General features: G+C 41.7%; 1 protein-coding gene across 1 annotated transcript in view; it reads left to right on the forward strand.

Moving 5' to 3' along the window:
* Window positions 1-14,437, forward strand: part of mdn1 (midasin AAA ATPase 1) — a gene marked incomplete at its 3' end in the record, with an annotated part of 64,937 nt that overhangs the window by 48,924 nt on the left and 1,576 nt on the right. Inside the window, exons 77-100 of the mRNA XM_083898966.1 lie at window positions 421-526; window positions 660-775; window positions 1,692-2,102; window positions 2,543-2,769; window positions 4,098-4,247; window positions 5,321-5,532; window positions 5,643-5,804; window positions 5,918-6,055; window positions 6,992-7,127; window positions 7,413-7,594; window positions 7,815-7,946; window positions 8,045-8,186; window positions 9,028-9,347; window positions 9,449-9,595; window positions 10,267-10,368; window positions 10,457-10,655; window positions 10,775-10,948; window positions 11,067-11,230; window positions 11,346-11,435; window positions 12,198-12,313; window positions 12,661-12,835; window positions 13,094-13,167; window positions 13,949-14,063; window positions 14,197-14,263. Of these exons, the coding sequence (XP_083755092.1) occupies window positions 421-526; window positions 660-775; window positions 1,692-2,102; window positions 2,543-2,769; window positions 4,098-4,247; window positions 5,321-5,532; window positions 5,643-5,804; window positions 5,918-6,055; window positions 6,992-7,127; window positions 7,413-7,594; window positions 7,815-7,946; window positions 8,045-8,186; window positions 9,028-9,347; window positions 9,449-9,595; window positions 10,267-10,368; window positions 10,457-10,655; window positions 10,775-10,948; window positions 11,067-11,230; window positions 11,346-11,435; window positions 12,198-12,313; window positions 12,661-12,835; window positions 13,094-13,167; window positions 13,949-14,063; window positions 14,197-14,263 (3,857 nt within the window). The remainder of the gene's footprint in view (window positions 1-420; window positions 527-659; window positions 776-1,691; window positions 2,103-2,542; window positions 2,770-4,097; window positions 4,248-5,320; window positions 5,533-5,642; window positions 5,805-5,917; window positions 6,056-6,991; window positions 7,128-7,412; window positions 7,595-7,814; window positions 7,947-8,044; window positions 8,187-9,027; window positions 9,348-9,448; window positions 9,596-10,266; window positions 10,369-10,456; window positions 10,656-10,774; window positions 10,949-11,066; window positions 11,231-11,345; window positions 11,436-12,197; window positions 12,314-12,660; window positions 12,836-13,093; window positions 13,168-13,948; window positions 14,064-14,196; window positions 14,264-14,437) is intronic.

A 14,437-nucleotide genomic window follows, 5' to 3' on the forward strand; every position in this document is an offset into this window, starting at 1 on the left:
CCTTTAATCTAAGCCTCAACTTGGACTGTGAAGGTCTGGGAGGGCCGTCAAGATGGCTGCTATGAGCTCCAGAGTTCTGTAATGTAGCTGAAAGAAAGGCTGTCGTTTGTGGTCAGAAAAGCTTTGAATCAATTCTAAAATAAACACAGAGCTTATTAAGGTATTTGATTATTGGGGTTATGTAATGATATTGGCTAAAACTGTGTTCTTTTTAGCAAATTTTAGGTAATTGTCCTTTTGTCAGTGAGGTCACTTCCACCATTTCATTTTTAATGCCACAAAGGTCCTCAGTAAAGTCCCTGTGCTCCCTCTCAGTCATTAAATCACTTTTTTCATGTTTTACTCGTTTTTGCAATGGGCCGACTTGCACCCCCTTTGTCCGTGGCGGGTCACATTTACACTGCACTCTTGTTGTTGTAGGTTGTTCACAGAGCTGTTGACAGCATGGGATGGATGTCAGAAGTACTTCTATCGCTCCTGGGCAAGAAAAACAACCCTGCTTATGGCTTTGCAGCATCCTGCAAAGGTGACATGCAGCATGTTGTTTGTTTTGGTTGTTTTACTGACGGCATTCTCTATATAACAGCATTCTCTATATAACTTGCGTTGTTTACATATTCTCAGTCTATTCTGAAGCATGTATTTTTGTGTGGATGCAGGAGCTGGGTTTGGGAAACATCGAGCGCTGCAGAGGCTTCTCCTCTCACCTGTTCAAGCTGTTGCTCAGACAGAGGCAACGACTGGCCACACTCACTGAACAGTGGGTCCATCTCAGGTCAGTGTGCAACCATGGGACAAGAAATGTGTTCATAATGTGGGGAAATTCTGTTTACTGCTGCAACCACCTTGTAGCTGAAAGGAATTCCGCTTAATAAGAAGCTCATGGAATATAATGTACACACACTGAATATATCTTAAGAATATGTTTGCCTCTTTGTCTCAACATGACGTGAGACAATGTAAAACTAAACCTAAACTTCACACCAAAGTCCATAGAGAAAATCAGGGTTTTTAACTCACAGTGACACAGGACCTGCTGTCTACTGCTGCCTCATTTGGTAGGTTCTTGCCAACCCGCACAAAGGATTTTAAACACGCAAGTCACAAAGTAACATGATTGATTTTACTAATTAAGGCATGAGGATCAACAACTCCTGTGTGCTGTAATGAAAAATCGACAATTTTCTCCATTGGCTTTGGTATAGGGGAGTGAGTTGTTTCCAAACTTAATTTTCCAGTGAGATAAAGGCTGTCTAGCAGTGATATAAATAAATAAATACATTTTTAAACAGGCACATACACAATATTTCACTTGGTGAGCCTTTTGTTTGGGAGCTACAAATCTGTTTTTCATTATGTTCCCACTGACTGCAATGTTTTTTATGAGCTTCTGTCTTACCCAGGGCAAATACAGTACAGTCTGCACTGTGTGCAACCACTTTAAAATGTGAACTACCTCTCGAACTACTGTATTATTAAAACACTTTTCCAAACAAAATTCAGCAGGGGATTTCCCCATAAAAATATTTATTTGTTCCTGCTTAGTATGCAACACAATATTAAGGTTATTTTTATGTTATGCAATATCCACAATTACCCACAAATGTCAAAAAGATTAGATTAGCTTTCTGTTTATGTTCATTATTACTTGATTATGACCTTATTGTCTGTTTATGTCCCACCACCCGTAGGAGGCTGACTAACAGCATACAGGACATTAAGGACCACCTCCAGAGCCAGAGTGAGGAACCAGGCTGTTCCCTCCCGCCCCAGGCTTCTCTGCAGGGCTGGGTGAGCAGAGGCCAGACTCTGGCTGCCCAGTGCTCCACTATCCTGCAGCAGCTGACCTGGCTGCTACAGTGCTGCCCCAAGGACCTGCAGGAGGAGAAGGAGGAGACGAGCAGCCACAGACAGCACACCCTGAGGTGCCCGTCTCCGCTGGCTGCGCATCGACAGCCTCCCGGCTGTCTGATGAGGAGAGGGGACGCCACCTGGTGTCAGCTACAACAGCGAGTTACTTCGATGCTGAAGCAGAGTGAGAGTCTGAAGGTGGACCTGGACAGTGTGGCCCAGCAGAGCTCTGACAGAGCGCTGCACACATGGTAAACAGTCTGTTTGAAATGTGATTTTCACTGGGTGTTTGCTTCAAAAAGTCTCAAATTTGAAGGCAATAATGAGCATTTATCCTTTAATCTGGTGTTCAGAGGACCTAAAAATACCACAGACACAATAAATTAGATTGCTTTATTTTCTTTATTAATCTTTGTAAAGATTCTGGCTTCATTATGAGAGCACACACAGTATATCAAAAGGCATAGGGACAGGAATGAAGAACATAAAAAAACAGAAAATGAGAGGTTAAATATGTGTAAGTTGAGATATTCAGTCAATTTTACTCACATTTTCATCTGCTCTCTCTGTTAATCCTCCTTACTCCTTACTAAATTTGATCACAGTGACATTGAAAAAAAGCCTAAAAATGTAGTCCTTACTTACAGATCTCTGGTGTTCAGTCCTAACAACTCACGCATTTTTCCCACAGGAACCATTTTGTCACCTGCTGTTCAAGCTTCGACCAGCTGGGGGCCGTAGCTGCTCAGATGCCCAGCGTGGAGCAGTTCTTCGTCCCGGCACTGTGTGTCGGGAGTGCAGACAGTCAGCCGACCATCGTCCAGAGCCTGCAGTATGTCAGAGGTCAAGTGGAGAGTGACATCACTGACTTCACCACCTGGAAAACACAGCTGCTCTCACTGGGACACCAGCACGCAGGTGAGTGCACCGACCAATCACTGTGGTTCTGAAACCACTGTGTCACTGAAACGATTAAACAAAGTGCACCAGTCAGCTCACCACAGTAAGGTTGGGAACAGTAATGTCTGATCAGGGGGCATAGGAGGATTGTCACAAGACTAGAATTCCAAACTCAATACTGATGTCCAGGAAAATACTCAATATTTGATACCATGTTGATGCCACATGAGTATCAACATCAGTGACAGTCTGACATAGTACAAAAGTTTTACTGTAACTGTTCATCTTCTGTACATATTGGCAACATATTTTTGCTCAACTTTTTGCAGCTTCACTCAGCTTAGAATTTCCCTGTGACGATATTACAGAAGGTGGCACCGTTTAACTGTTGTTAAAACAATATGAGTACGACATATGATGCCGTATATGCGAGTGTCTGATATGAATTTTTTGTGTCAGTTTCTACCTGAGTATTGTTTTATATTTATTTATTTTTGACAAGCCTAGTGTGTATTTGGGATGGTGGTAGCTACGAGTCTATTCCAGTGCAACACAGTGTTGCTCCTTAATCCAGTGTTTCCAAACACTGGGTCAGGACTCAGAAGTGAGTCATGGGCGATTTCTTTGGTCCCCAAACAAATTTGCTTCATGTGTATATGTTTTAAATAGCTCACAAACATGATTCCTTTACCATTTCAAAACAATATCGGGACTTACAGGTACAGACTACGCACATATTATGCACTTATTGTGGTTTGGATCACAATAGTTTGCCATCTTTAAAAACTGGGTCTTCATATAGAAAGTTTGGGATGAACACTACAATAAACACAACTGTAACACAAATAACAATGCAGGACATCCACCACTTTCTGTTCTTTCTTCTTGGCATGTAGTTGTGAAACCACAGGAAGAGGACAAACATGATGTATTTAAAAATGGATTGTATTTGGGTCTTTTTTCAGTTTCATTCCTGCTCCGCCCCTTAAATGCTGGCCCAAATACCAAACTGAATCAAACTTTATCGCTTGGAGGAAACAGTGCTTCATTATTTATGTCAGAATATATTTCCATTTTATTGTTTTCCACACAAATACGTGCAGCTATTTACATGTTGGCAACATATTGAGTTAATTGTGTGTGACAATAGTGTAATTACTGACAAAAAGACCTGAGTAGCAAATGTATAATTTTGAATATACTCAATGTTAATGTAATATATATAGTCGATATAGAAATCGCAGTGAATGAGGAAGTGATTTTGAAACTTTCTCACAACATAAAACTATCAAAAGAACCATCTTTGTCTCATGATCAACCTCATCTCTCCTCCCCCTTTGTAACAGATCCCCAGTCTGCCTTCTGCACAGAGTTCTCCTCTGAGCTGGAGACAAACATCAACACAGTGCTGTGTGCGGTCCAGACTCTGGTGAAGAGGAGAGAGAGACAACAGCAAGAGGAGCAGCAGCAGCAGCAGCCTGGCGCTGTCAAGAGAGGTGAGACTGACTGACAGACATAGAGGTTAGCAGCAGGACTGCTGTCTGCAGGACTGCAGGAAATCCAGTCCACCAAAATACATACATCTCTCAGCTGTACACAATACACACTGTTATTTTCAAGGTTTGTACATATGCTTGAATTCCTTGAAAGTGCTTGAATTTTCAGAGTCTAAATGAAAACTGCTCTGCCTGAACACCGCAGTAGTGTATATAGTGTATATATATACAGTAGTAAACAGCCAAAAACAGTGAGAGTGCCATCACAGGAAGAGACGTCAAGGATCAAGCCGAAGACTGCTGAACTGTAAATCAGTTAAAAAGACTTAACAATCCTGAAAACGTGGGTTAATCTTCGACAATTACCAGGGAAATCAAAAGTCTAAAATCTCAATATTAAACAGAGGAGTCTGGTCTGCGGCATCACACTGACACTGTATTTCAGTCCAGAGACTGTGCTCTGGTCATGGAGGACGTACTGAACAAAAACTGCTTTAGAAGTCAGGAGACACTCGTTTGCATGTGTGCATAAAGCGTAATTCATTTGCACATAGTACCCCATATTAACAATTATTTCGTATTTAGTAGTTTAAAAAATATATCGAAAATCAGGTCTGATATAAAAAAAAAAAAAATCAGCTATTTTATTGTTAGGCCGTATCGCCCAGCCCTAATTTATCAGATTAAATTTCTATTATAAAACTACACAAAGGGACCTTCTTCCACATTCTTCAACAAAAACTCAAAATGTTTTATAATCTCTTGTTATTATTAAAATATCTGGTCAAATTAACTACCAACTTAATTACAAACTGAGCCGTACCATGATAATAATTAAATGAGCAGATAAAGTTGACGAACACATTTCTTAAAGTAAAGGAATAATCAATAAAATCAACCACTAAAACCTGGTTGGATTGATCTGTGTCTCTGAGCTCGTTCATGCGTGTAGATAAAAAAGGCCTCTTCTGCAAAGAAATCCTAATAAATGAAACGTATCTGAAAAACATGTCACATTGTGAGTTAAAAGTTGCTTTTCATTATGCACCAACACAAAACAATTGATGTTTCAGAGGGTGCAGAAAAGAAAGAGGAGGGGGAGGAGGTGGTGGATGAAGAGCCTGTGGAGGACCTGCTGAAGCCCGGTCACCTGGCTCGCCTCATGGAGGAGGAGCTCAAAGCAGAGGTGGAGGCTCTGAGTGTGGGAGATGTTAGTGTCAGGCTGGAGAGGATGCTCAGCAGCCTGAGGACACACAGAGACACCTGTCAACAACCACAACTGCAGGTAGAAACAATATTCTGGGAAATCTGTCCAGCATTACACTGGTTAATACCAATAAAACTGGTATGAGTGTCTTACACTGTGGCTGTAATCTCTTGTGTTTTTTTTTTCAGGAGGTGAACATGGCGTGCAGCATGCTGGTGCGCCTGGAGCCTCTGCTGGGGATTTACTCAGACCTGGTGCGTTACTACTTGGCCGTGTCAGTGGCAGCACACAGAAGCACTGGCAAACTGCTATCTGTGCTGTCCAGCATCTTCACTGAGCTCGCCCAGAAGGTGAGCGCGCGTCCAAACGTTTCTCACTATCGTGGTAACGTAGATGAAAGATTTAATACAGGCATAATGAAATGACTAAATGATTGTTCTCTCCTCGTCCTTTTCCTCCTCAGGGTTTCTGTTTACCTCAGGAGCTCATGGCTGGTGGAGACGGAGAAGGTGCCACAGAGTTTCACGACTATGAGGGTGGAGGTATGGGAGAGGGCGAGGGCGTCAAAGACGTCAGTGACAAGATTGAGAATGAAGACCAGGTAACGGAAAGGAATTTGTTACAAAAATGGTCTTATTAACTTGTAATCATCAGTATTAATATTAACCATGTGCTAAATCTTAGGTTATTGAAGTCTTCATTACTGAAGAGTGTTGTTTTATCTTGAAACATGTTCCTGTTAAAGCGGACCTAGGGTGGTCCTGTTGCACATATATGTTAGTTATGGAGGTCTACTTACATACATGAACTTGTTTTTATGGTCAAAAACCTCCTAGTTGCTGTAAACGAGCCGATAGAAATCCTCTTTTTCCCAGCCACGAGATTTGAGACTCAACTCTCTCACCCAGAAGACCGAGTCTTGTGAGTGGCCAGTATATTCAGTACACCCGCTCTCAGAAGCGCAGCTCCCCCCTCTGGAACAGTGGATGCACTGCTACTCATTATCAAAACATTGTTTTGAAAAAGTTTAAAAATAGCTTTGTCACGACTCCCCCCCGCAGTCCCTTTTATGACTTTGACCCAGAGTCAGAAGACACTGTCGCTCGTGTAACACCTCCACAACGGACGTTATTCTTCTTCTGCGGTTCAATGTGCGCAACCGGATGTACCCGGACTAGTGCCCGGAGCAGGACGATCTGCTGTTCAGGAGAACCGGTGTTTACGTAAACAGACCAGGGTTTTCAGAGATCTCGCTGAGCCCGAGATTACAATAAAACACAGTGTTTTCAGCAGTGGCTGAACTGTTTAGAACCTTCAGGGCTTCTTAAACAAGGTAATGACGCAGATACACACTAAAAAACAGCGTTAATTGGAACTTCCGGTCTAGGTCCACTTTAAAGAAGTGTTTCAAACTTCTCTTTTCTTCTGCTCTGTTGAAGTCATGCTGCTCCTGACACATTTAGCCAGTGATCACCTATAATCTGAGCAGAATATTTTTAGATATATATGTTTAGAAGTTCTCATCTTGTTGTTCCAGGTGGAGGACACACATCAGGAGGGACAGGAAAAGGAAGAGGAGCAGGACAAAGGGAACATTAAGTCAGAAGACAACGCCATTGAAATGTCAGAGGACTTTGACGGCCAGATGCATGATGGGGATGAGAAGGAACCAGGTGATGAGGCTCAATCATATTTGTCTTTGTTCCATTTCGGGTTTGAAACGAATCAAAAAAGTTGCAGTCTGAATGAAATGTCTCTCAGTTATTTTATTATTATTTTTTGTTGTAGTACTACAAAATATCTCCTTCACACCTACATGATCTTATAAAACAGAATTTAAGATGTAGTGTAGTTGTGCAGCTCACTTTTGATAAGAACATTAAAAACCTCAAGTGTTATGTTTCCTCCAGAAGCCTCTTTCATAATTAAAACATCCCTCTTTGCTCAATCATTTGCAGGTGAAGATGAAGAATCTGAAAAAGAGAATGAGGAGGAGGAGGAGCTGGACAAAAAGATGGGCGACCTTGGTGAAGGCGAGGCCAACACTCTGGATGAGAGAATGTGGGGAGATGATGATAATGATGATCAGGAGGGGGAAGGAAGCGACCAGGAGGAAGAGTCTGGTCAGGGAATGGATCAGGTACAAATCCAATCAGAGTTATGAAGAACATGTAGGACTATAGGTTTCATTTATTTTTGATGTAGTAACCTGAAAAGCAAGCAGGGAAAGGAAAAGTGTTCTCCACTATCTCACTCTAAACTGTGTATTTCTCTCCTTTTGAGGGAAAAAGGTGTTGTTCAAAAGTAAGTCAGTGTTTTAATTCTGGTCTAATTCCCTGTCTTTGTGTGGGTTTTGTCAGGGTGAATCAGAGCTGGTGGCCAAAGACGACAACCTGGAAGCCGCAGACCCAAACAAAGACAAGAAGAACCAGGACAAAGACGAACAGATGGACGAGGAGCAGAAAGAGAAGATCAATGAGCAGGGAGACGAGGTCACTTAAACTCAGAGCTGAAGAAATAAACAGATAGTATCTGTGTGTGTGTGTGTGTGTGTGTGAGATCCGGGTCTGATCTTCCCTTTGTTTCGCAGAGGGAGTTCGATGAGAATGAAGTGGATCCTTACCACGGTAAACAGGACAAGAGACCTGAGCCTGAGGCCATGGATCTGCCTGAAGATCTCAATCTGGACCAGGAGGAGGAGGCAGGAGACGACGGAGAGGGCGAGTGTGACGGTGAGACTCGCAGGGATTCTGTGATAAATAGTCACAGATACAACAGCTTTAGAATAGAAAAATATAAAACAAAAATAAGGTTTTGTTCGCATGCAGCTGCCAAAAATTGCATGAAAAACACATGAAGAAGGGATGTTTTTTCTTTGGAAGTTGCTCTCTTGACATCTGTTTTTACTAAGCAACCAAGACCTGGGAGCTGAGGAGATGACTATAAAGTTGCTGCACTTTTAATTTATTGATTAATTGATTAAGTGATAGCTGCATTCAAAAAAGAGTTGAGATGTGTTCATCTCATTATGACACAGACATGCCCAGAGAAAGAGGTGTAATGTTTAGGGTAAATTCTGGTTGTGTGGAATGTGGAAATAAATACCATATCATCAATTACTAATAAAAACAGCAACTTCAAAACAAATACAGTAAAATAATAATAATAGACAATTCAGTTTAAATTTCATAATTTAACAATTTCCCTTTGACCTAATCATAACCTTTATAAACCATTTAAATCTTTTTTATAAGAGTGTCCTTGCCACAGTAATTGCAATATATGCAGTAATTTTATCCTTTTGATAAATTGTTCTTTAAGATTACATTAATTCACCCCCACATGACTCAACTTGCCCACTTTTTTTGAGAGAAGTTATAATGTCAGGGCCCTTTGTCATAGATAGTCTCACATTTTAACTAATAGAAGACATTCTGAAATAATGATAGATGTTATACAGTATTTGTAACTTTTCTACTCTTTTCTACCTGTGAATTCACTTCTTCACTTCTGAATTCAGTCGGCCCCGTGCATCGTTTTCATTTAAACTTGATCTGCACGTTTTCTCTTTAGAGGAAAATCCCTTTGACATCAGTGAGACGGCCATGGATCAGGATGAGAAGGAGAACGGACCAGAAGATGGAGGAGAGGAGGAGGGAGGAGAGCAGGAGGAAGGAGGAGAGGAGACACAGGAGGAACAGACAGACCAACCAGGAGAGGAGAAGGAACAGCAGCCCAAAACTGAAGAAGAAGAGGAGGAGGGAGGAGGAGAGAAAGCAGAGGGAGAGGAGGAGTCTCCTGAGAATAATGAAGAGGAGAAGGAGAAGAGCGGACAGGAAGCAGGAAAGGATGAAGATCTGACAGTTCGGAATGACAAAGGAGACAAACCAGAGGTCTGTATGTGAAGGAGAGGCTTCACATAATGAATGTGTCGTGAAGACAAAATTATGCAGAGTTTTGTTCTCATTACTTTGTCGTCTTGCTGTGCTGGCAGGACGAAGAGGGTGAGGATGAGGAGCAGCCGGAGTCAGCTGACAGGAAGGAACATGCTGCAGAAGGTCAGACGGGAGAGGAGAACGTCCAGAGTGAAACAGCTGTGGAGCTGGGAGGAGAAGCGTCAGAGAGAGACCAAGCTAAAGAGGTGCAGTTCATCTTCACTTTGGTGTCTGTTCCAATAAAAAAATACATATTTAAGACCTGAAAGGTTTCATTCTGAGAAGAACACAATAATACTGTATTCTTTTTGGAGCTTTGTGAAGCTCAGGTTGGAAAGAACATAAAAGTATGTATTGTCATGAAAAACCTGGAAAAGTTTTGGAAGTTGAAAATGCATTTTCTAGGTCCTTGAAAAGTTAATGAAAAACAAAATTTCCTTTAAAGTTTTGAAAAACTCATGGAAATATTGCATGGATAATATTTTGGATGCGTAAAACATAAATAAAATGATGTAATGTGCGATTAAAATTTAAATTGACACGGAAGTGTCAAGCGGAAACAAGCAGATCACTGGCGCCGTGCTTAGCGACCCTCCAGTCCTCACATGGATTTTGAGATGCTCTATTCAACGACAAAATGCCAGGAAAGTGTAGTTTGAACGAGTGTGATATGATTTAACTGCGTCTCTGCAAATAAGGCGTACGGAGACGATCATTCAGTCCTGGCGTGTGGGTTTCGCCACACAAAAGCTAACGGAGAAGCTGAAAACTATTGCTAAAAAAGTGTACAAACCCTGATTAAAACAAGCTTGAAGTTTTGAACAATCAAACTGTCCCATTGCCGTAGAGCAAATCTTCAATATTGAATTTTTTCCAGGAGCACGGCAGCGGAGCCGCTGACGCCAGTCAGGTGGAGGGTCACCAGTCAAAGCTGACGGCGAGAATGGCTTCACAAATACGGACTCAGAGCAAGACTCAGGTACAATCGCACGGATGAAACACTTCCGACTGCCTTTGTCTTTCTCTTCATCTTATCCCTCTTTTTAAAACTCCCTCTACCGTTCCAGAGCTTCAAGAGAAAACCCGGTCATGCAGACAACGAGCGGTCGACGGGCGACTACAACGAACGCGTGAACAAGCGTCTGCGTACGGTGGAGAGCAGCAAAGACAAAAGTACAGAGAGCAGACAGAGCGACGCCCAGCAAGAGTCTGACCTGTACGAACACATCAAACAGGGAGAGACGAACTATGACGCGCAGACATATGGTCAGTTTGCAATTAAATGAATCATTGTTATTTTTTTCATATTATTTTATAGATTTGAATGTTTTGACCTTGTAAAGCACAGTTGCTACAGTTTAATGAAAACTCTGTCGTGTCTACAGATGTGGCCAGTGCAGACCAGCAGAAAGCAGCAGGGCCTCAGCAGCGAGACCAGGAAGAAGATCACAACGATGAGGATGTCGCCATGGAAACGGAGGACCAGGAAGAGCTCCATGCTGCCGAGGTGGACGAGCTGAAGCCTGAGCAGCTGGACGCTACCAAAGCCTCTCAGAAAGGTAGTTACTGTTTGTGTTTATGTTGGTTTTAAGAGACGAGTCCTAATTGTTTGGTTAGATTTAGTATAGATTTTAGTATGAACTGCACATCTTCTCACTTGTGCCTCTTGTTACGCAGGCGTTGACAGTGGAGAGATGGAGGTGCAGAAGCAGGAGGAGGAGGAGGAGGACCAGGAGAGATGGAAGGAGCGACAGCGCACCAGAGAAGAAGAGCAAGCAGAGAGAAGCACAGAATCTACAATCCACACTGTGCCTGAGCTGCTGCTGCTGGACACCATGCAGGTACAGAACACTGTTCCACACTGAGCCCTGTGTTTAGCTGCACATCATCTTGCTATTTTGTGGAAAAGGAGAAAAGTTGAACTTGACAAATGTCTGTGCGTTTGCATTTTTGCAGAAAAGCGAGAGAGACCCAGACGACATTCGGAGGGAGATGGAGCTGCAGTTGGAAGCTTGGCACAAACTGGCTCCAGGAACTCAGGAGGAGGTGAGTCTGAGACAGATGCTCTCTTTCAACCTAAATACTAAATTGCTCTTGCTTAGAGCAAGGTTCTCCTTTCTCAACTTTTACAGGATAAAGTGTAACTTCATATAAGGAACAGTGTGTTTTGATGGGGAACAATAAATACTTGACTTTATCGAATAGTACAGTAGTACTAATATAGCAAATCAATTTAAATAAAGCTTTGGCATTTTTTTTCTGTCCATGAAGAAGTTTAAACGCTGATTTTCTTGTTCTTTTTTTTTACATTCTTTTATAATCGTTATAATAATAACAGTAGTTATTCCACCACTGGGAAAAAAAGACAGGAAACGCAGCCCCACTTTACAACCTCTATAAACATTGACTGGTTTACAGTCCTCTGTTAATAACAGGGTTTTAAACTTCTCACTAAAAAACTATTTATAATAAAATAGTAAATAAATTACTAATAAATAGTAAATAATAAATAGTATAAAAAAAATATTTGTAAGGAATGTCTAAATTTTCACCCACGAGCTTACAAAAGGCATTAAAAAATGAGGATCTGACATCAAAACATTGTGGTTAAAAGTTCAGCGATGTCACGCAAACACAAGGATTAGTAAGTTTAACACATTTACTGCTAATTAGTGAGTGAATTATTCACTGTACTTTGTACAAGGACATTTGGAATGAGTGAACAAGATGATAAATAGTCATTGAGGTCAGTTTTGTTTTCTAACCTGATGTGGTGTGTGTGTGTGGGTGTTTGTGTGTGTGTTACAGGAACGATCTGCAGCTTCCATGTGGCATCAGTACCAGACCCTGACGTCGGCTCTGTCCCAGCAGCTGTGTGAGCAGCTCCGCCTCGTCCTGGAGCCCACGCAGGCCGCCAAGCTCAAGTCAGTACCAACCAAGGATGAAACAAGAGATAGTCCACAGTTAGATTTGCGTGCGTGCGTGCGTGCGTGCGTGCGTGCGTGCGTGCGTGTTAGAAGGCATCAAGAAGAGACAGTTGGATGGTGTTGATTTACCCCATCACATTGATTGACAGACACACACAGCATCAACTCAGAGTTAGAAATAAATGAAATATCATGTATTACACAACATGTCTGAGAAGCACAGGGAAGAGTCTGAAAGTTTAATGAGCTAATTATTGTTTTATACAAACAGTCAGTGTTGTCAGTGTTGTTTTTCATGCCCACGCCTACGCTGTGTTTGACTGTGTTGTTGTTTGGCTCCACAGAGGCGATTACCGCACAGGGAAGCGTCTGAACATGAGGAAGGTGATCCCTTACATCGCCAGTCAGTTCCGCAAAGACAAGATCTGGCTGAGGAGAACCAAGCCCAGCAAGAGAGAGTACCACATCTGTCTGGCTGTGGACGACTCGTCCAGCATGGTGGACAACCACTCCAAACAGGTGATGCAGACCTCTTAGAAAACCTCAGAGCTGCTCCTCCTCCTCCTCCTCCTCACAGTGAGAAAGGTGTTCTTCAAATAAATGAATTATTTATTTTGGGCAAACATGTCGGAGCAGTAGCTGGCATTGTTGCCTCACATCAAGGAGGACATTTCACAAAGAATGAAAGATGAATTCAGAAAGTTCAAAGCAGAGGTCACTTAATATCTAATAAATACTCACTGTTGTCCCTTCTTACTTCTTGTGTGTGTGTTGCAGTTGGCCTTTGAGTCTCTGTCCGTGATCGTCAATGCTCTCACGCTGCTGGAGGTCGGCCAGGTGTCTGTGTGCAGGTAACACCCGTGTTCATTCAAATGAATTGATGCCTTGGAATTATGACTTATGTCCCACTTTTACCAAAAATGACAACCTCAACTATATAACCCGGATAAACCATTTTCATACACCACTACAGAGACAATAGCCAGAAGTTAACAAGTCATGGACTGTTCCACTGCACGGAAAAAAACATCTTATCACAATATACATTTTTTACATCCCTCGATATTGATATATTTATCACGATATAGATGTAACTAATATTTCTGTAACACTGGGGAATATGGCCTAGGAATAATATCTCAGTATTTTAGTTCATATATCTCATATTTGGGGATATAAAGTGATTTGTGCTTCTCAAAAGTGTGACAATACACTGTACATACACTCTAAAATAAAAAATAAAAAATCTACTGTTTATGATCTGTATTACATGATCTTACCATTATTACCTTTCATTTCAGATAATACCTGCTTTATTTCTTTGGTTATGCTAATGTTCAATGAAGGATATTTACATGAATTAGAAACAAATATTTAGGGTTAAAATTAAATACTTTTTTTCCCAATATAATTCTCTCAATCCCACGTATGTTTAATTTATGGTACAATTTAATATAATGTGATTGTGCAACAGCCTTTAAAACCAGGAAACAATCATCACAGATGAGAAATTTCCCAGCCCTACCACTACACGCAGTTTGTGGCTGTGTTTTTGTGAGCTTGGCTGAGATATAATGGTTGGATTTGAACCTGTAGGATTTTTACCTTTAACGTCTGCCTCCGTGTGTCCAGTTTTGGCGAGCAGGTGCAGCTGCTTCACCCGTTCCAGCAGCAGTTCAACGACGAGTCAGGAGCTCGGATTCTGCGGCTGTGTCAGTTCCAGCAGAAGAAGACCATGATAGCACGGGTGAGGGTCGTCCTGCTGATCCAGAGCTGAACGTTTACTGTCCTCACATTTGTCATGTTGGAGCTTTTGATGTGACTGAATATGTTACTATACATCCCATAATCAGACTGACTCTGTCTTGATTCCTCTGCAGTTTTTGGAAACCTCGACCAAAATGTTTCTGGGAGCACGGCAGCAGATTCCAGGATCAATGAACTCAGGTAATGACTCTCCAGATTTCCTCCAGCTCAGTGTACTGATGCTGTGTCAGAAACTCAGCTACATGAATTGTGGAAAATACAGAGTTAAAGGTGCATTATGTAATAAATCTTAAGCAACTGGCCATAAAATCCTCCTAATATGTCACAGAGACTCAGGAATAATGTTCATATAAC

This window comes from Microchirus variegatus (genome assembly GCF_963457635.1).
Source record: "Microchirus variegatus genome assembly, chromosome: 12".
Classification (NCBI taxonomy): Eukaryota; Metazoa; Chordata; class Actinopteri; order Pleuronectiformes; family Soleidae; genus Microchirus; species Microchirus variegatus.